At 38.6% G+C, this 20,706-nt stretch overlaps 1 protein-coding gene across 1 annotated transcript; it reads left to right on the top strand.

Moving 5' to 3' along the window:
* Positions 1 to 13,693: 13,693 nt before the first annotated feature.
* LOC144837202 (uncharacterized) lies at positions 13,694 to 20,046 on the top strand. The gene is made up of 6 exons (XM_078692218.1): positions 13,694 to 13,844; positions 14,054 to 14,554; positions 14,814 to 14,876; positions 14,984 to 15,046; positions 16,467 to 16,562; positions 18,047 to 20,046. The coding sequence occupies exons 1-6, from the start codon at positions 13,835 to 13,837 to the stop codon at positions 20,044 to 20,046; spliced, it is 2,733 nt and encodes a 910-aa protein (XP_078548344.1). The 5' UTR covers positions 13,694 to 13,834.
* Positions 20,047 to 20,706: the final 660 nt, after the last annotated feature.

The raw sequence follows: 20,706 nt of genomic DNA, 5'->3' as shown, positions 1-20,706 counted from the left end.
CTTTTTTGCTACTTAACTTCATAAATATTATTGACCGTTGTTGTGGTTGGCATGCAGTAGAAATTTGTACATAAACCTAAATACTAAAAATAAAAAATACAGTAAAATGTAAATGTTCAATTTAATCTGTTCAAACTTTTTTTCCCTTTATCATTAAGCACTCCCTTTGGTATCAGAACAAAAACACCACATTGCATTCTGAAAGACAAAATAAAAGAATATATTTTAATTCAGTATCACACTTATAGATAGATTTAATGCACTTTAATTGATAGTATAACAAAGCTACTCATGCTTATTTCTGTAAATAAATATACAGTAAGGTAAAGTTCATAAAGTTAATCATTTAAAAAAAAAGAAATAGTTATGATTAATATTAGCCAATAGAAATTGAGAATCTCTCAATTTACAGTTTCAAAATCTCTTCTAAATCATCATATTCATTATAAACACACTCTACATCAAAATCAATATCACTACAACTGTCATCAGAACTACATTCTTCATAATCAACATTACCCACCATCTCTATATTAGTTCCATCTCCTTGACTTGCATAAACCTGCTCACTTGAACTATGTACATTAACACAGTTTATACATTTACAACTTACTCCACACTTTCTATCTGATTTTCTACATGAGCATTGATTGCTTTTACAGCCAGACTTACAGGAACAACCTCTTTTTAGGTATTTTGCATCATCTCTAACTTTCTTTAAATTATCATCACTATCCCACACTACAGACACTCTATCTGCAACTGTAATCCAACCATACTCATTCATATCTGGAAGCTCAACAAATGCATCTCCTGCTTGAGACCACATCTGAGACACATAACATGTGCGGTACCAATGCAATCTTAATGCATCATCAGAAGGAATCATGAGTTCCTCAAGTCCCACTCGGCAGTCTATAGTATCACGAACATGTTTTATAAACAATGAATGTGTCTTAATTTCAGAAAGATTAGAATTAATTCCTTCATTGTTTACTTCTACAAACACTTGTTCAGCTGTACATCCATTAAAGGCATTGTGGTACTTCTTGTGATAAACACATGCAACTAGTCGCAAAAATGCTAAAAATCCACAATCTCTTTGATCAAATTTAACCCGACTTAACTTTCCCTTAAATGATCCACCTGTAATAAAACTACAATTGTCATAAAAGGCATCCAAAAATGTCTTCTTAGAGTGTGCCCTGAAAAAAGAAACAAAGTCACATCCACTACAGATAAATAAGATTTGAAGGAACTCTGGGACTTCAGCTTTGAAATTAATTAGTTTGTCTAACTGAAGATCATTCTGTATATTGTGCAACAATGCATTCATATTCAAAAACAGATTGTCACCTCTCTTTGCTCTGAGTTGAACATTGACATTCTTATCTATATGTTTCATTAGCGGTATTCCAATGTGTATTATATCTCTGTCTGGGCTATAGATGATTACATTTGGGCAAGGAGTTTGTTTACAATGAAACCACACACGGGAGTCGCCTTCTTCATGATTTGATGTGTACTTTGCTTCTTCTTGTTTAAAACATGGTCAGCTTAGAAACGCCTTGTCTCTGTCAATGCCATCAAACCCTCCTGCTGTAATGAATGTTTCATTAGGTTTTAAACAATTCATTGCTTTAAACAGAAGAAAGGAAGATAGTTTATTGACCAAGGAACGTTTATTGCGGCGGTCTGCCAAAAAAGAAGACCATTGTTTTGGGATTTTTGCATCATCCTCAACTGAATATAAAGTGTATTGTTAGTGCCTTTATCTCTTCTAGATCTTTCGAGATCCTTCGGGCTCAACCCATGTCTACTTGGATGATCAAATAAAATATGAACTTCCGAAGCTTTGTATTCCTCAAATGGTTTTTGAACCCATTGCCTGAAAATAAAATTAAAATAATCAATAAATGTTTCATGGCTTGGTAGAGGCTTGTAATTGTGAATGATAATCATACCTTCTGCTATGTAAGCTGTTTGTGTATCATCTGTAGTAACATACGTATCTGTAAACGAATCTGGATATTTTTTATTATAGACAGAAGACGAAATTGCTTTGTTGGATTTGAAAGGCAAACCATCATCATTGCAAAGAGCTTTAGGAAGAGGAATGCACTGTTGATGGCTGCCTCTTTTGCTGTCTGAGGAACACTGATTAGCATACCTAAGTTTCATAATTTTTAGTTGCAGCTCTGCATCCTTCAGCTTTGATTTTTGTTTTGAAACAGTTTGCTTGGGTGGCGTGAATGTAGAAATGTTGTGTTTCCTTCTAACAGGCCGCTTCACTGATGGGTCAGCTAGAACAACAAATTTTACAAAAGAAAGGTAGCTCTCTTCTCCGATAGAATAAAACTTAGATAAATCAGTGTTTGCTTTTAGTGCAGCAGGCTCATTTGTAAACAGATGTCTAATGCAAGTGTCAGTAGAATCTGAAATAAAAACAGAAGTCTTGCTAATTTCCGATAACATGGCTAGAACATTCTGTTCCTCATACCTAATGAGTGTTGGAGATAAAAATGGGGGAGTAGAGGAACATTTTCGTTTTGTCACTGATGTTAGATTTGCCATGGCCTTAGTTCTATGGGGCAAATAGTGTAGGAGTTTCGATAGATAATCTCCATCAGAACTTGTCATTGCCATTTTTATGTTCTTGTTTATGACCATTTCATGGGCTTCATCGATTCCTACACATGACCAACTGTTTCCTGTCAAACTAGCAACAAATCCACCTCTTTTCAAAACAGTCATAACCTCAGATGGACATTTCTTCAGATCAGAAATATGGTATGGTATTATGCGTAGATAATTCTGTCGATCAAGTGCATGAAACATTGGACCCATTTTCATCAATGAGGCATTTCTTAGATCAAAGTTACGACCACGGATTGAAAGATAAAGTGCAATATAATGAAACATGTCACGATGAAGAAAAGTTGTTCCAGAACCTGTAAGATGCATTAATATTTGATTTGTCATCATTAAATTTTGTGAACATCTGCTTTAATGTGACTACACCAGCATTGTCACAAAGTAATTGAATATTGTGATTTGTTACACATGAGGTTGTACCCTGTGAAGAGGCATCAATAATATTGTGGACATCTGTCTCTATTGCTTGTGTTGTGGCATCTGTGCTGAATTTAAGAAATATACCTAGTTGATACCTGTAAAAGCTTTCCCAAATCTGTAACAAAAACTGATGTGTGGCATCAAAACTATTACCATTGGCCACTGATACAAGTTTTGCACCTTGATATCCGCACCTCTCTAGTATGGTCTTCAATCCTGCATCCAAATATACCTTCATTAAAGGGGCTTGGTAATTTTTCAACAGATGCCAGTCCCCTATATATGGTATTACCCAACTTAACTCTTTGGACGAGAATGAACGAAGATTTGTTGATACTAAGCGGTGGTGGAGCTAAAGAATTTGAAACGTTCGATTTGGATAGTGGTGCGTGGAGCGTGGAACAGTCGTTGGATACGGGCGTCGTTGGTGAATTGTACACGTCGCACGCAACGTGTCAACACGGCCGTGACCTATGCGCATGGTACGTGGATCAAGCGGGTGATCATCTTCTGGTGATGTTGCGACGTACCAGAAAAACGTGGCACGTCCTACTCAGACATCCAATTTCCATGGACGAAAACGAAAAGCAAAAGAACGTGAAACGTACCAGTGTGCATTCGTTCTTTGACGCAAACACGATTGTAGCGTTCCACGGCAACACCGTCATCACTGTACACGTACCGTCGGGAAGGTTCGTGAAAACAACGGCACCATTGCATCCTACGCCCGGTGAATGGATCTGCGAGGTGAAACACGAAAACACTGTTCAACGCATCGGCTGTAACGGCATTGTAGACACATTTGTTTTCAAACAGTCTGTTGCTGCTGCTGCTGCTTCTGCTGCTGCTGCCGACGAATTTAAAATACAGATTGTCAACAGAAAAATAAAACTCGAGCACGGTACTATTGTTGCGTGCGCACCGCTTCTCTTTCCCGATGGTGCAGTGCGACCGACAGTGCTGCATGCATCCGTTTTGAATTCCATAAAGAAACAACACAGATTCTCTCTCTTTCGACGATCAATAAGAAGTAGTAGTAGTAGTAGTAGTAAGCTGAAAAGCTGACGTGAAATCATATTCGGAAACGTCGAGCATTTCGGCGAGCATACGCCGTCCACAGCCTGATCGAAAGTAGGGCAGAAGAGGCAACATCATTTCGATGTCCTCAAACGCTCTCTTTGTCCATGGTTTCAGCGGTACGCCGTATTCTTTCATCCAATCGTCGAGCAGTGAACTGACGATGAAATCTTGCCACGATGCCGAACAATCGCTGACAATCTGCTGTAACATTTTCGCTGGAAGCGCAGACGTTGTTCCGTGGCGTGCAACGTTGCCGGCGCCTCCCCCCGACACCGGTATTGATCCCAATAGCACGTTTCTGACGAGAACATCGAGATGGGCGGATGCCTGTTCGAGTCCCGATTGAGTTTTTACATCCAATCTGGACGCCAACATACTTCTCTCGTCACCAACATCCTCGGTCGTCATAACCGGTAACAAGTGTCGTTCACGTCTTTTATCGAAAAGAAAACTCTTTCTCAAGTTTTCCTTCTCCTTTCTGCATCTGACTAGATCGCCGATAAGTTTCTCTTTTTCGTCTACAGTGCTCGTTTTGTTAACGTCGTCCAGTAGAGACGTTGCCATTGGAACGCCCATGGTTCTGGCTTTGATCAGATTCGCTACGGCTGCTCCGGTTACCAAGTCTTCTGTGTTGTTGTTGTTGTTGTCGTCATCATCGCCATCAATCATGCGGTTAGATTTCGCTTGAATTTTAGGACCGGTCACAATAATGTTCGTGGCCGAATTGCGCACGGCCGCCAAATGATATTCGGTCAAGAGACGTACGTTTTCACAGCTGGCGAGCAGATTTGATAGAGCGCTGTGCATTCTACCGTCAACGCCTGGCCGATGAACGACAACAACACGCAAACGAGATTGACTTTTAATCGATCTAGCATACAGATCACCTTCGTCGTCTCTGAACACTAAACATTCGTCCATGTCGACGGCAACCGGACGACCATCGACACACGTCGTCACCACAAATCCATAGATCCATATACATCGAATGGTGTCGCGTATGAAACGTTCGATGGATTCTTTGTACGTTTGACAAAAGACGGCAACTGTACATGAAGACGGCGATGGTATTTCGACTGTTGTGGACTGCGTTCTAACGATCGCTTCGGCACTAGCACGCATTCCATGTTCAAACATTGATTTTACCGAGATGGATGCACACAGTCTGTTGAGTATACACATGCACATTGGCAACTGATCGAACGTTCGACGCAATAGTTTGGCGTGCTCTTCGTCGAGTAGATAAAACGTTTTGTTCTTAAACTCTTCATTGACGGCCGTCATGCATGTTTTGCGTTTTTCAAACACACGTTGTGCATAGTCTTTTGCGTCGAGGAACATGTTAGCGTCTCGAATCTCTGATCAATGGATGCTCTAATGCTGTCAACAGTCTTTTTGGTCACGTTACTATCGACCGTAGTCAGAGGCATTACTTTCCCACCCAGAAGATTCATTTTGGCCAGAGGTGATGTGATTTCCACCGATTCGATTCACTTTCAAACAATTGACTACTTTGAGTATTCTTTGCCGATAACCACACATTTCAAAAGCAGCAGCAGCAGCAGCGGTCAAAAAAATGTTGATTGATGCTTGGAAAAGATTTACGGATAGTCTGCCTAGTGGACTTGTCGAAAAGTCAAAGCCTATCTTGATAACGGACGACTTGTGGGGTGCAACGCTGACGGGTGACGGTCGAACAGAGATCGATCTCACGCAATTGTATGCCGTCACCAAATCGGCTGGAATTTCGATTAACGTATCCAAGCCAAAAAGTACAAACAAGAAAATCAAATATATTTTATATATCGAACCTTCAAAAGAAGAAGAAGAAGATGATGACGACGATGAGGAGGAGGAGGAGGAAGAGGAGGCGGTGATGGGTGTGAACGGTACTAAAGGATTAGAGATGGCCGAGTGTACGTACGAAACGCCAGAAACTATACATTATAAATTCTATGTTCACACTTCTTTCTGGTTACCAGCCATAATCTCAAAGTTACGGAAAAAGTTTGGCGTCAACTTTCAAAAGTTGATTATTGCACCAAGATTAACGGAGAAAGGTCTTGAGCTGTTCGTTGCAGTAAATGTGCGCGAACGACGAACGTCCTCCTCCTCCTCCTTCTCCTCAGCACAACGAGTACAATCGAAATTGATGATTAAGATGATGATAATTGTGTTTGTGGCTGGAATCGGCTTCTTGAAATATCGAACATAGACATGTGCCGATTTTAAAAGCTAATAGACTCGAGATGTAGACAAAAGAAATGAAGTTGAAACTGTTTTTTATTGATAAACTTTATTAGAAAGAAAGCAAGTCCACGCCAACCACAGAATAAACGTCATGGCAAGATCATCACGAACACCAGCTGTCTTTCCACTTATCGTGATTTTACCGTCGGATTTTACGAGTCTTCTGAAGTTACACAGTTGATCCTGTAAAATGCTCATCTGTTCGTCATCGATGTCTTGTGCAAACACGACTCGATCGTTCTCCAGCAACATTTGTGACAAATGTACCAGATTTCCTTTGTCTCTTGTCCAAATTCCGACACACTTACGCCCGTCCGTTCGACGTCTCTCTTTTTCGAAAGATATGTCGACTGACGTACCGGCAAAACGATCCGTTACTTGTTTGGCCATGCGAGCGGCGTGCGCGTGCGATGTATTACGTTCTACGTACACACGAACTGGCATGAATGTCAACTGATTGTACGTAGCCAATGTCCTGTTCACCGTGTCTATTATTAGTTGGGCGTGCATGTCCAGTAAAGAATCCATACGATCCATATGTGCAACGTGGTGTTTCAAAGCAAGTATCTGCGTAGTAAAATAAAGGCTATTACGATTATTAAATGCTTTTCTTTTCTTGTGTTCGTCTCAACGTATAGTAGGGAGAGAGAGAGAGAGAAACTGTATCAATAAAGTTTAAATATATATATATATATATAAAAGAAAAAGAAAAGGAAAAAGAGAATCAATTGGTAGCGTAATGTTGACGAATGCATTTCATCCCGTGTATTGCAATCTGGAATTTCTACAAGAACGACAAAGAATATTTTTCGAATGGAAGAGCGCTATAGACAAGGCGGCTATAACGGACGAGATTAATGCATCCGCATTACCTATTGTCGAAAAGATTGTGAGAACGTGTGGTAGAGAGACAGTGTTGTTGGTGGAAATGAATGATGCAACCGTACAAGATATGGTCGAACAACGACAAAAACAATCGATTCTTGCTTACACAAGAACGGCAATGATGGCCGCCACGCAATTTGAAATGGGTCGACAACGAGAGATATCGCAATTGAACACGTTTCTCTTACAGGCAATAGAAATGTTCAATTTGACATTTTTACCAGATGTAGAACGTGAGTACAGAGCATCAACGCCAACCGATAAACATTGGATAATAGATAGCGTTCGCAAGATCATCGTACAGCTGTTGACCAACACGTACGATCAGCCAATGTGGCATTCTGTCGGATGCGGATCACCGTTGGCCGTGGCCGTTGCAACGATTCGAAATCGAGTACAGAATACCAGTTGTCGTGGTCTGTCTACGATTCGGGCCGGGCTCCCAGGGCACGCTACGTACGCGCTTCGAAGAATTATGGAGAGAAGAAGCACCGCGTGCAAAATACCACCCGTTCGACTTACCTGTCTAACGTCCGACGTCGTTAACACACCGGCAACCAATCCAATGCCGGACACGTCCGACGGAGTTGGATCGACGGCAATCAACAGACCCGATGAGAAGCCAGATCTTGTAGTCGATCTTCTTTCGTCTGAAAACAGTTTGGTTAGCAGTTTACCGGAAAAAAGTCGCTCGGCGAGTGAAGACGGTGAACAGACCGGAATGCCCATACACTCTAGTTCATAGCTTCCGGTGGCTATGAGGTTCATCATCTGCTGAACGACATTACCGTCGTTTCCATCAATGTGTTCCGGTACCAAATGTCGCCTGTGAGCGCACACTGTTCGCGTTCCTTTCTCGAAGCACGCATCGCACAGGTACGACTGAGTAATGTATTTAACCAGTGCACGTCCATCGTGTTTAATATTCACAAACTCTTGCGACCAGTGATCACTCGAAGTCATCGACGATGTTAAAAGAACCGACACGTTCTTAGGTTGAAAGATTGGCAGAGTTGATAGCATAGCCGTTTGCTTTATCCACGGATACTCGTCCATCCATCCCATATCACAACCGGTTCCTCTTGAAGCCTGAAAACAAAAATAAAGATGACAACAGCTGCTCTGAACGCGTATCTACAAGCAAATCGTTTCGACATATATCACGTGGACGAACTTCACGAATGTGTACCGAATAGATGTACGTTCGTGCAACCCATGCAAGACGGTGAGAATTTCGTGTGCATGTTGTCACTACGCACGCACACCTGTTCATTGTCGGCAGACTGCGTCGTGGAAAATTTAGATCACAACACTCGAAGATGCGCATTGACTGGTAAAGAATTCTATACAGACGACTATGAACCGATTGTCGTTGGACTCGATACGCCGCTATACAACGGCATGCAAGACGTTAGAAAGACGACAACGACGCGAAAAAAACACGATAAAATGTTTCGTTTCGGCACAACCGTACGTCAGGTTCTGAAACGATTGTACGATCGAAAGAAACGATGCAAGTACAACAACGTAAATTTCTTTGAACACAAGGCCTGTGAAATGATTTTGGAGAACATGGGCAAACAGAACATCGTGTCCGTAATCAGATACACCTTTCTAAAATACGTATCAGCAAACAGATTACCGGATGCAGCGCTTCTAGACGAAAACATGCTGGACGACGTGGTAGACTTTATTTTCGACGTTATGTCTGTGTTCATGTACTACTCGACGTTACAATATGCCAAGAAAGACTTTCTACTCAGCAACGGCCACGAAACGGTCGTGTACTTACTAAAGAGCACGTTGAATGGTATTCGTTCGGCGGAAAGCGTCATTCTAAAACCACGCTTTCCTCAACTGAAACCCATGCCAGGTGATCGGTTGATGTTTCCGATATTTCAGGTGTCGACCTCTCAACTGACAGCGTGCTCGAGGTTGTTACAGAGGATGGCGAATGAAAAGATTTGTCGTTATCATTTGGCAAAATTAAATCGAGAATCTTAGTACGTTTTTGTTTGTGTTTTTTCTTCTTGATTACGTTTTCTTTCTTCAATAACGGTTTTGATGATGATGATGATGATGATGAAGATTGTGTCGTTGTTGTTGTTGATGGTGGTGGTGTTGATGATGATGAATTTACAGTTGATGTGGTCATGTACCAGAAATTGCGTTGAATTAGTTCATCGGCCGATCGACGCCATGACATTTTCTCGCTCTTCTTCTTCTTCTTCTTCACACGACGTACGTATGCGCAACATGTCATTAATGACATAATGGTAAATTCAAAGATAATCATCATCATCATGTATACATCATCACAGACCGAAACGTTGATGGACACGACGGCTGTTAGACAGAGGCCGACAAAGAGAAAAGGACGGGATGATAATAAAGAGGTTGGCGAACAGTCGAAAAAAATTACGCCGTATCTTGGACGAGTTCTCGACGAACTCGCAGACCCGACGCTCACATCAACGACGCTCATGAGAATGGTATCGACTGCTTACAGATCCGGCTACCCTCCAGATGGATCCATGCTGGGTCTAAAAGCGCAGCTACTTCGAATGGACGGCTTTTCAAAACAGTTTTCAAACGCGTTCGTTTCTGGTCGCATAGTTGTTGCCGACGCAAAGAATCTTAAAAGCTTGTACGAAAGTCTGTGTGAAATAATCAAAATGATTAAAATCATCACAGAAATCAACAAACATGCTGACATGAAAGAGAGAACGCGTAAATTGTGCGACAGTTTGTTTCTCGGCGGTAGCTTTCTAAATTCGAAACAAGTGCGGGTCTCAATCGTCATCAAAGACGGTAATCTAATACAACAAAAGATACACTTTGCAAAACATCTCAAGACAATGACTGCCGTTCCAGGTATACATTCACAGTCGCCTGTAATAGGCGGTGGCGGCGCAGGAAAAGAGAAATCGTTTCTACAGCTGGGAAAGTTTCAGGCCGGCAATAGACTGACCATGAAAGATTTTTTTCTGAAACACTACACATCTACGCAAGGTAACAATTCCAGCGATCGTGATGCTCTGTTCAACGAAACCGGATTAAGTAAAGACGATTTCGAGAGATTGTTGAAAGCGTGTACGCACATTCAAAACGTGGAAATCGGAACCACGTTTCGATTGATGAAATACGTGTGCGCGCTGTTCGACAAAAGACCGAATCTGTACATGATTTTCGCTTGCCTCGTGCTACATCGCATAGCTCATCACATCGGCGATGCTACACTGCTCGCCAGAGCCGACATGTGGAATCTCGTGTTGGGACAGAGTGAAGAGATCACAAACAGCTGGAACTTTGAAAGAATCGACGCGGAAATCACGGCAGCTGAGAGTAAATGGAACGCAACACACGCTCCGTGGTTGACCGTTGACTCAGCGGAACGTCCCACCGTCGAATGGATCAGAAAGTTGGCAAAAAAGATACAAGAGGACTTTGCGCCATACGAAAGAAATGCTTTGGACATTGACTTTGACCATTTGTTTGGTGCGCTCGTGTCGTACATTAAAAAACACGAATTTCTCAAGATTCGTCTAAGAGATCATGCACTCGTTACTGGAACGATCGACGAACTTAAACCGTTTCAATGTGAACGACCTCCGTTCGGAACGCCCACTGCCCAAGATGACTTGCCATGGAGAGACTGTTGCCATTACGAGGCGAACGTATGCGCTATTCTACTCAACGCTCTTTGCAATATACCGGTTAGATCTCCTGAATCAACGCGCAAGATTTCACTCGACACGGCCACCGAAGGCATGGCAATGGTCGAACAAAGTCGGTTCGAAATAACGCAACTCAGTTACCAACATCTGCTAAGTTTGGAGGCTAAAGCGCGCGAACGTGCCGCCAACATCACTACTACCGATTCTGAATCTCGTATGCTGGTGGTGAACACCGAAACTGTTGATAATATGCCGGTGGTGCAGCAGGTGAACATCGAAACTGTTGACGACGACGCGCGTACTACAAACGCATCAGATACGCTTTCTGTGCTCGAATCTCTGGTCATGGAAGGTATGCCGGCAAACACCACCCAAGACACACTTTCTGTGTTCGAATCTGGTACGATGCCGGCGGTGATGAACACCGAAACTGCTGACGCGCGTACACACACCGATGATACAATTTCTGTGCTCGAATCTATTGCCATAGCAAGCATGCCGGCAAACACCACCCAAGACACACTTTCTGTGCTCGAATCTGGTACGACGCCGGCGGTGATGAACACCGAAACTGCTGACGCGCGTACACACACCGATGATACAATTTCTGTGCTCGAATCTATTGCCATAGCAAGCATGCCGGTGAACACCGCAATTGTAAACGAAGAAGAAGAAGGTGACGGTGATGAAGATGATGATTTACCTAGCATCGGTCAACTGCTCGCTCCTTACGTGAACACGGCCAACAGCACCGTACTTTCAACAAACGACGATTTGCCCAACTTGGACGAAGACACCGTTCAAAGATTGCGTGAAATCTCGGACGATGTGAACGCTCACAATAGTACAATGCACGTAAAACTCTACGATATTGAAGATTGGATATCATCTCAGCCCGATTCTAATGCCGAATCCCAATCGCAGATTGAAGTCATGCAATGGGCAAAGGCAAAAGCCGAAGAAGAACGACGGACGGCTTTGAACACGCTCGAGACTCAACGAGTAGAACACGAAGAGTTCAAAAAGACCATGGCCACCAGGAATGCAGAGTCGTCGAGAGAAAATGAAAAAAAGACGCGAGTGAGCGACGCAAAAATTAAAGAGTTGGAAACGAAACTGGACAAGACCGAAGGCGAACTGCGAAACAGTGAACGTCTTGTGAACGAAATGAAGCAACAACTTCACGACACTGAAATGCAAAATGTCGACGAGTCAGACACTCTGAAAGCCTTGCTTAACAAAAAGACGGACGAAGCACGCGCACATGAATTGAATTTGAAGCGCAAGCAATCCGAATTGATATCGTCAAAAGAACACGTTGACGAGGAAACGAGTCGTCGCATCGAAGCGCTCACAAACGAAGTTGGTGAATTGCGCGTGCTGAACAGAAGATTGGACACGGCCAACACGATTTCGGAGACAACGTACAGGCAACGAATTCAACAGTTGGAAACTGATTTGCAAACGTACGAAGAAAAGAGCAGATTGTATCAGTCGAGCGTACAAAAAAATGAACAGTTGATGAGCCGACATGTTGACGATTTGGCGTCGCAACTTGATGCCGAAAAAATAAACTCTGCTTCGTTAAAACATGATGCAGAGAACATGTTAAAAAGTCGAGAGCAGGTAGATACATACTTAGGCCTATCTTTCTGTTTTTATATTTTAACATGCTAGTGTAATACAGTAAATTCGTTTAGTTTTGACTAATATTCAATTAATGTGTGAGGTTAATCATGACATGTTTAGTTTGCCAACCTGTCCAACATAATCCTATAGTACGCGTGTTAATCATGACATGTTTAGTTTGCCAACCTGTCCAACATAATCCTATAGTACGCGTGTTAATCATGACGTTTAGTTTGCCAACCTGTCCAACATAATCATATAGTACGCGTGTTTATCATGACGTTTAGTTTGCCAACCTGTCCAGCATAATCCTATAGTACGCTTGTTAATCATGACATGTTTAGTTTGCCAACCTGTCCAACATAATCCTATAGTACGCGTGTTAATTATGACGTTTAGTTTGCCAACCTGTCCAACATAATCCTATAGTACGCGTGTTAATCATGACATGTTTAGTTTGCCAACCTGTCCAACATAATCCTATAGTACGCGTGTTAATCATGACGTTTAGTTTGCCAACCTGTCCAACATAATCCTATAGTACGCGTGTTAATCATGACGTTTAGTTTGCCAACCTGTCCAACATAATCCTATAGTACGCGTGTTAATCATGACGTTTAGTTTGCCAACCTGTCCAACATAATCCTATAGTACGCGTGTTAATCATGACATGTTTAGTTTGCCAACCTGTCCAACATAATCCTATAGTACGCGTGTTAATCATGACGTTTAGTTTGCCAACCTGTCCAACATAATTCCTAAAGTACGCGTGTTAATCATGACATTTAGTTTGCCAACCTGTCCACAACCTGTCCAACATAATCCTATAGTACGCGTGTTAATCATGACGTTTAGTTTGCCAACCTGTCCAACATAATCCTATAGTACGCGTGTTAATCATGACGTTTAGTTTGCCAACCTGTCCAACATAATCCTATAGTACGCGTGTTAATCATGACGTTTAGTTTGCCAACCTGTCCAACATAATTCCTAAAGTACGCCCGACGGGTAGCAAGACACAAAGAACATTATATAAATTGCCCGGTTGCTCCTCACTATCGAATATAAACAAACTGCAGACAGTTCAATCGTTTATCTTATCGTTACATTGAACTTAGTATGAAACGATCATCATTTACTAAGTATATACACATTAGCCTATCGGAAGTAGATATATTTGTGAATTATGATCCGATTTAACACTTATTTTTCAGAATTGAAGAGAGAAATTTGAAAAAATGGCAACAGGTACACTGATAATGTATTCACTCATAAAGACTTAATACAATATTATAAACATATTAGTATAATAACTACCGACATATAAAAAAAAGATGGGTCCGGATTATATAGGCAAAATTACAGAAAAAATGACAATGCTGTATATACAGTAATCCTAGTGTTGCATTAAATAATAATATACTTTTTAAAATTGTTCTGTTTTCACCATTTTATAGATTTTGATCTTGATTTAGTAAATGTTTCAACTTGGTATGATGAACGTAATCTCGTCACAAAGCTGAAAGTTTTGTACCAAGATTTGATTGCATTAACGAACATAGACAGCGCCACCAACACAATACACTTACTACAGGAATTAAGGGCAAATGGACGTTTAAGTTCAGACAATCGTATATTGCTATACGAGACAATAAAAGTAACTGAACAGTTTGGTGTCATCGATCGTCTCAAACAATCTTTTCTCGAAGTTCAAGAAATTAATAAGTTCACTCGATATCGACTACAAATTGTAGCTTTCGGAAATGGACTTAGACAGGCTGATGTGGGAAAAATTGATGCACTGTACAATGGTAGTGCGTTAAAGAATTATAAAGATGCCTGGAGTATGATTCTGGATTTGGAACAGAGAAAAATAATCTGTGAAGAAAAAATTGAAAAATGTATTAACAATTTAAGACAAGTTGGACTGGAAGCAAGAGTAACATCTCTGACTGAAGGTATGTTAGTGCGAAAAGCGTAAAAAACATTAATTTGGTAAAAATAAATTTTAAAAACAGTCTGACTACAATAAATCCATGTCCGCCGACTGAAGGTACATGTTAATACATTGCTGTTGTTTTGGTATGTTAATTATTATTTTGTATATACAATGACAAATATTAATGCAGTAACTGATATTTTTAAAGAAGTAGACAACCGGTAAAGAATATCATTGTAGCCTAAATTTAGGTTCTTTCCTGTCATTTATTAAACCAGGTCAAGTGGCAACCAGTAGTAATGAAGAACAAGGAATGCGAAAAGAAGTTAAATCAGAAACAGGTTAGTTACTAATAATGTATACAGTATAATTGTGCTCTCAATCGGTGTTTTTTTAGGTAGAATAAGTATTTCATTTTGTTGTTATTATTATTCTATTATTAAAACAGGTCAAGTGGCAACCAGTAGTAATGAAAAACAAGCAATGAGAAAAGAGGGTAAATCAGAAACAGGTTAGTTGCTTTCAAAATAATAATATTTAAAACAAAGAATATGCAAAAAACATCAAAAGAATACATTCCCACACTAAAAATACGAAACTAACTTTTTCAATATGACCTTCACAACAAGTTACAAACTATAGCGTTACAGTTACAAGATAATCGGAACAGAAATCTGCCCAGATTCGATTCCATATTATTGCACACTCTCAATGCAGTCGGCGGGACATGAATTGTCTGTAATTATTGGAACGGAATTAAGAATTTTACAAAATTACTGGCAAGGAATAATAATGACATTTTTATACTTTATACGGTTTTAGGAAGATTTTATTACTTTTAAAATTTTTTTATTACGTTTCACTAAAACTCCGCATTGTGTTCGGCCCAGTGAGATGTAAGCCGAAGGCTAGGGCGTACTCCAGACTGAAAAGTGATTCCAAAAACAGGAGGGGGAACCAACAAGATTGCGGCCATAAATGTGTTCAAAAACATTATTTAATATAAAAAATAATAATCTAATATAATACATTAAGACCACATAAATTACAACACATATTCTTGTCAAAGCACAGTGAAGTTTTTATACAATTAAATATAATAATTGTTAATCACAGTAGGATGAATAATTTCTTTGTAATCTATTTAATACGAGGATCATATAGAATGCGTTCGCGTTTATACGCTTAACACACTGCGTTGCGTATCGTTCTCACGCAGATTATAGGCTCTCAACACATGCGTAGTAGTGCGTACTGCGTAGGGCATATCTGATTGGTCGATTGCAGCCGCCATCTTGTTGGTTCCTTCTCCATGGAGAATCACTTGTTGAACTGCGATAACATTATTGTTTGACATCCAGAATCATTTTGGTGAATGAAAACTTTATTTGCTGCCCTCTGTTGAGCATATTTCGACACCTCCTGATGGATTAAAACTTATGTTTGTCGCCCTCTATAATTCCGCCTATACAACAATTTAATGAAAAAACCAACGAAAGTTGCAATTGCACTAACTTCATTAATAAGTATGTGATTATAGTTTCTGATACTGGCGAAAAAAATTAAAAACAATTATATATAAATGGGAAAATTTGAAAGTGAAAACAATCAAAGATTCTTAATGCATTAAAAACATGATATTATCTAAATAAATCATTTTGTTTGACAAATCCAGTAATGAAATTAATCACATTCTTTAGCTTTCGCCATCTGGCTGATGGCTTGATCCGGTCTACTGCTACTTACTGGAAATCCAATCCTACAAAATGCACTTATTCACGGATGATATTATCTAGCCCTGCAAAAACTTCAAATAAATAGTTAACATGATTACATTCATATTAATTTGGTAAAAATACTGCCTAATGGATCAAAAGATAAATTGTTAATCAGCAATGTAATATATATTTTCCAAAATAAAATAAATTCAGAAATGATAGAATATAATGACTCTGCCTCACGAGGAAACAGAAAATCTTGGTTTGTTATCACTCTCGAAAGATTGGGTTTGAAAAAATCAGATTCAAGTGAGTTACTTCAGTTATATGTACGCATTACATAATAATATGGTATTTAAAGTTAATAATTGCACCAAAAAAAAGATTTCCTATTTAGAAAGTATATTAAGTAAAACTTTGATTGGTTAGATAGAATGTTTGAAAAAATGTTTATCAAATAAAATCACATCGTTTTGGTTGATTTAATCATAATTAATTTGAAAATAGAATGTCAAAAACAATTCATGATATTTTTTAATCAAATTCAAAATTTTAATTGACACAGTTTCGTTCTGATTAATGATATATTTTGTTTGCCGCCCTCTATAATCCATTTTATTTTCATGTATACACGTTATAGGTACTGTTGTATTAATTAGGACCTATAATGCAAAAGTGTATGTCATTCGGCATAAAATTGTGGATGATCATAAATGAATGTGATTATTACGTAGATTGTGAGTTTAGTTTCAGTAATAAATCATAAATGTTCTACACAACAAATCGCCTTTTAACCTATAATAACTTAAATATTGTTACTGCTCTGCTGTCGTATATTGTGTATTGTACTGAATGCTGATACACCTGAAAAATATTAAAATTTGTTATACTACAATTCAACACCAGCTAATGTAGCACGCGCCCGACATGTAATGTGCATGGAGTAAAGAATGTAGTAACGAGAAACAGATATACGTTTACTTTATTTTACAAAACCTTGTCTATAAAATGTGTGCTACACTTGTCCGTCTATCCACCTCTCGAGCGCCTTCCTAAAAGCGGACATCTTGTAAGCGACCACATTATAGCTTGCGGTTTACTACATAAGCGGCATTTGCTACATATTACGGTTACATTAGCAGCTCTGGCGACCCAGTCGTTCCAAACAAGTTTTCTTTCTGATTGATAATATATTGTGTTTGTCGCCCTCTATATAATTTACTCTGGTGTACGTCAGCTCCATATTAACCACTACACAATTGTTTTACAGTTAAAACTCCCGTAAGCGGCCACCCTCGGGACCGGGAAAAGTGACCGATACAGGGCCAAAATCACGTACAGTATTACGGCTATGCACGATATTTGTCGGCGTTCTTAACGCAACGGTTCTCTAAATTCTCCAGCTAATTGTATTTTATGGTTTAGTATTATTTATGATTTTCAGTTAAGTTTTACAAGCTTTATCATAATATGAAAATTTTCGGTGAAAATCTGTGTAGTTTTCTCATCTCATCTACTATAAAAATCACAGAAATGCTTTTAAAACCGCTTCGAAATAAAGCTAATAGCCTATATAAAGCACAATATGTATAAACATTCTATTTTTGTCAAAAGTCAATACGAATTTTTCGGGTGGCCGCTTACGGGAGGTAATTTACCTTACAAATGGGCTTTTGAAAGTGCGGCTGTTAACGGAGGTGGCCGCTTACAAGAGGAAATTGCAAATTATAAGCCTTTATTAATTAAAATTAATTTAAACTAAATATCTTTCTTTACATTTTTCTTCTCATTAGAAAAGATTAAAGAATATCTGCTTCAAAGACAAAAGAAATTGTGTAGCCAGGCCAGTAGATTTACACCAGCAACAATGCATGCTAGATACACAGTTGACATTTCACAGATGTTTACCGATATGGAACTACTGAAAGAACGTGAAAACAATAAAGGAAGCAAACCAACATTGACAGAAGTGGTAGATGTTATCAGTTCCAAACCTGGATGTAGAGCTCTTATTGATGGGGAGGGTGGGATAGGTAAATCTACCATATTAAGGCATTTATCATACAATTGGGCTACTGGGCAATCAATTAAAGTATTTAAAGGTAAAATTGTATTTCTTTTAAGTTTAAGAGATTTAGAACAAGATGACGACATCTTGGATATGATTGTAAAGGAAATTGATATGAAAGATTTCAGTAGGCGTACACAAATTATTAAAAAAGTGCCATTTCAAAATGTTCTAATGACCCATGAAGACAACCTAGTGCTGTTGTTAGATGGGTTAGATGAATTGAGATTTAATAATCCAAGCGTAATTAGTTTGTTCAGAAATAAGTATTTAGAGAAAAGTACAGTGATACTTACTTCACGATCAGAAAATATAGACGAATTTGTAAAAGAGAGTAACGTACATGTAAGGGTTAAGGGATTTAATGACGAGAGCATAGGAAAGTATATTGACAAACATTTTGAGTATTTTGAAGAACCACAATTGGGAAAATCCCTTAAAAAGGAATTAGATATTGACACGCATCTTGAAACAGTTAGGCCTATGTCGTTGATGCAGCGTATGATAAGAGAGGAAGAGCTAAAACATCCTGAAGCGTATGCAATGTGCAAAAACCCGATGCTACTTCTTTCACTCTGTATATTGTGGGAAGATAATCAAAGTCTCCCCGAAAATAAAACTGACCTCTTCAAAGAACTCTTTCGTAGTATTTTGAATCAGTTCAACAAACAAGAAAATATACCAAAGATTTCTGAATTTGAAAAAACACCAGCGAAGTATGTAAATGCTATGATTTTATTAGGGAAATTTATGTATGATAGCTTAAAAGTAAACCAACTTTCAATAAACAAAACGGATTTGACTAAACATTCGAACAAAGCTATGGTTGATATGGCCTTAAAACTCGGGTTCGTTTACGAAGAAGCGCCAATTTCAAAATCTAAATTTGATAAAATTTTTATGCCTCCTCACAAATTGATAGTAGAGTCATTGGTGGGATTTTACTTGTGCAAATTATGTGAAAGTGAAGGTATGGAGATTGAGTGCTCAGATGTACGAACATTACTTACACCATTGGGTGATGATGAATGGGAGGTGATACGAGATAGTGAGCATTTATACAGAGCGAGAGAGTTTGCAATTGGTTTCCTTGGTGATAAAGCTGGCGGTTTCCTCAAGCACTGGGTTACAAATCGTTTGTCAACATATCGCTCTCTGCCGAGAAATTTAAACTTTGTTAAAAAAGAACATAAAGATGCTGTGGTTAATGAATTAATTAATTACATGACAAGCAAAGATTTAGAAATAAATAATCATTTGGATAATATATCTACCTCCATAAGAATGTTTATTGATTACATTAGTCCAGGTGTACAATGTGACGGGCATTTCATACGTCTAATTATGCAATTGTATTGTATGCAATATGATGATAGTATCGATGCCTTTTGTAGTAAGATGGCATTGGAGCGAAAGGGAAGAGTTATTGCACACATTTTAGGCATTGAAGGTAAATGTTACCGTGTTGGGATTAAGAATCTATCACGTGATGTATTTAATGACTTTGTATCAGAATGTTCTCTCAAACAAGTTCAATTAGCATTACGTACTCTCGGTATCTATGATAGTGAACTTCACAACATTGATGTTAATACAATGTCTTCATTTCTCATTATGTGTCCTGAGCTGGAGTTGCTTGGCATGTTCGATTGCAATCTATCAGCTGACGACATTCGTCACGTGTTTGAAAAGTGTTCAATAAGAAATATTACATTTGGTTATTAGTTAGTTTTCACTGATAACGTATGTTACTTCTACTATATAACAGACACATTTTTAAATCTCGCAGCTAGCAGGTGTCAATTTTTGATATCGCATATAATTGCATTTCTAACAATAAATTTGTATACAATATAAAAACGACCTTTTATATATAAATCGTATAGTAGATTAAATCAATATGATAATCTAAAACATAAAATGTTTTTAAACATTTTATTTTGACATACTTACCTTCATCAACGGAACGCGCGCGCGTACTTCCGCACGCGGCACACTAGCAATGGAAGTAATAATTATTAACAGCTGTAGCATATGGCAAGCCTCAGCTGTCTGAAGTATTCAAAATATTATATTATTATATCATTTTTTTATTATATTATATATTGTATTGTAATGAATTATACGTTTTGCATTATATTACTTGGTTTTAGCATTATATTATATCTATTTCTAATATATTATGTGAAAAATGTAACAAATTATTGACTTTTTGTATTATATTATTCGGTTTTGGCATTATATTATGAACATTTACTATTATATTATTAATAAAATACATTATATTATAATATAATTGTATTATATTAAACGCATTTACCTTACTTTATAACATACAACATTATTATATTATACGGATTCGTTAGTTATATTATTATTTTGTAT

The sequence above is a fragment of the Antedon bifida genome, chromosome 3 (genome assembly GCF_963402885.1).
Source record: "Antedon bifida chromosome 3, ecAntBifi1.1, whole genome shotgun sequence".
In the NCBI taxonomy this organism is placed as follows: domain Eukaryota; kingdom Metazoa; phylum Echinodermata; class Crinoidea; order Comatulida; family Antedonidae; genus Antedon; species Antedon bifida.
Note: the sequence above shows the minus strand (reverse complement) of the source record. Positions and strands in the feature narration are given on the sequence as shown.

Excerpts from the sequence above, each read along its gene's own strand:
- LOC144837202 (XM_078692218.1), top strand. Across the intron at positions 14,555-14,813 it reads AGTAACATCTCTGACTGAAG|GTCAAGTGGCAACCAGTAGT; the intron begins GTATGTTAGTGC and ends TTATTAAACCAG. Across the intron at positions 15,047-16,466 it reads AGAGGGTAAATCAGAAACAG|AAATGATAGAATATAATGAC; the intron begins GTTAGTTGCTTT and ends AAATAAATTCAG.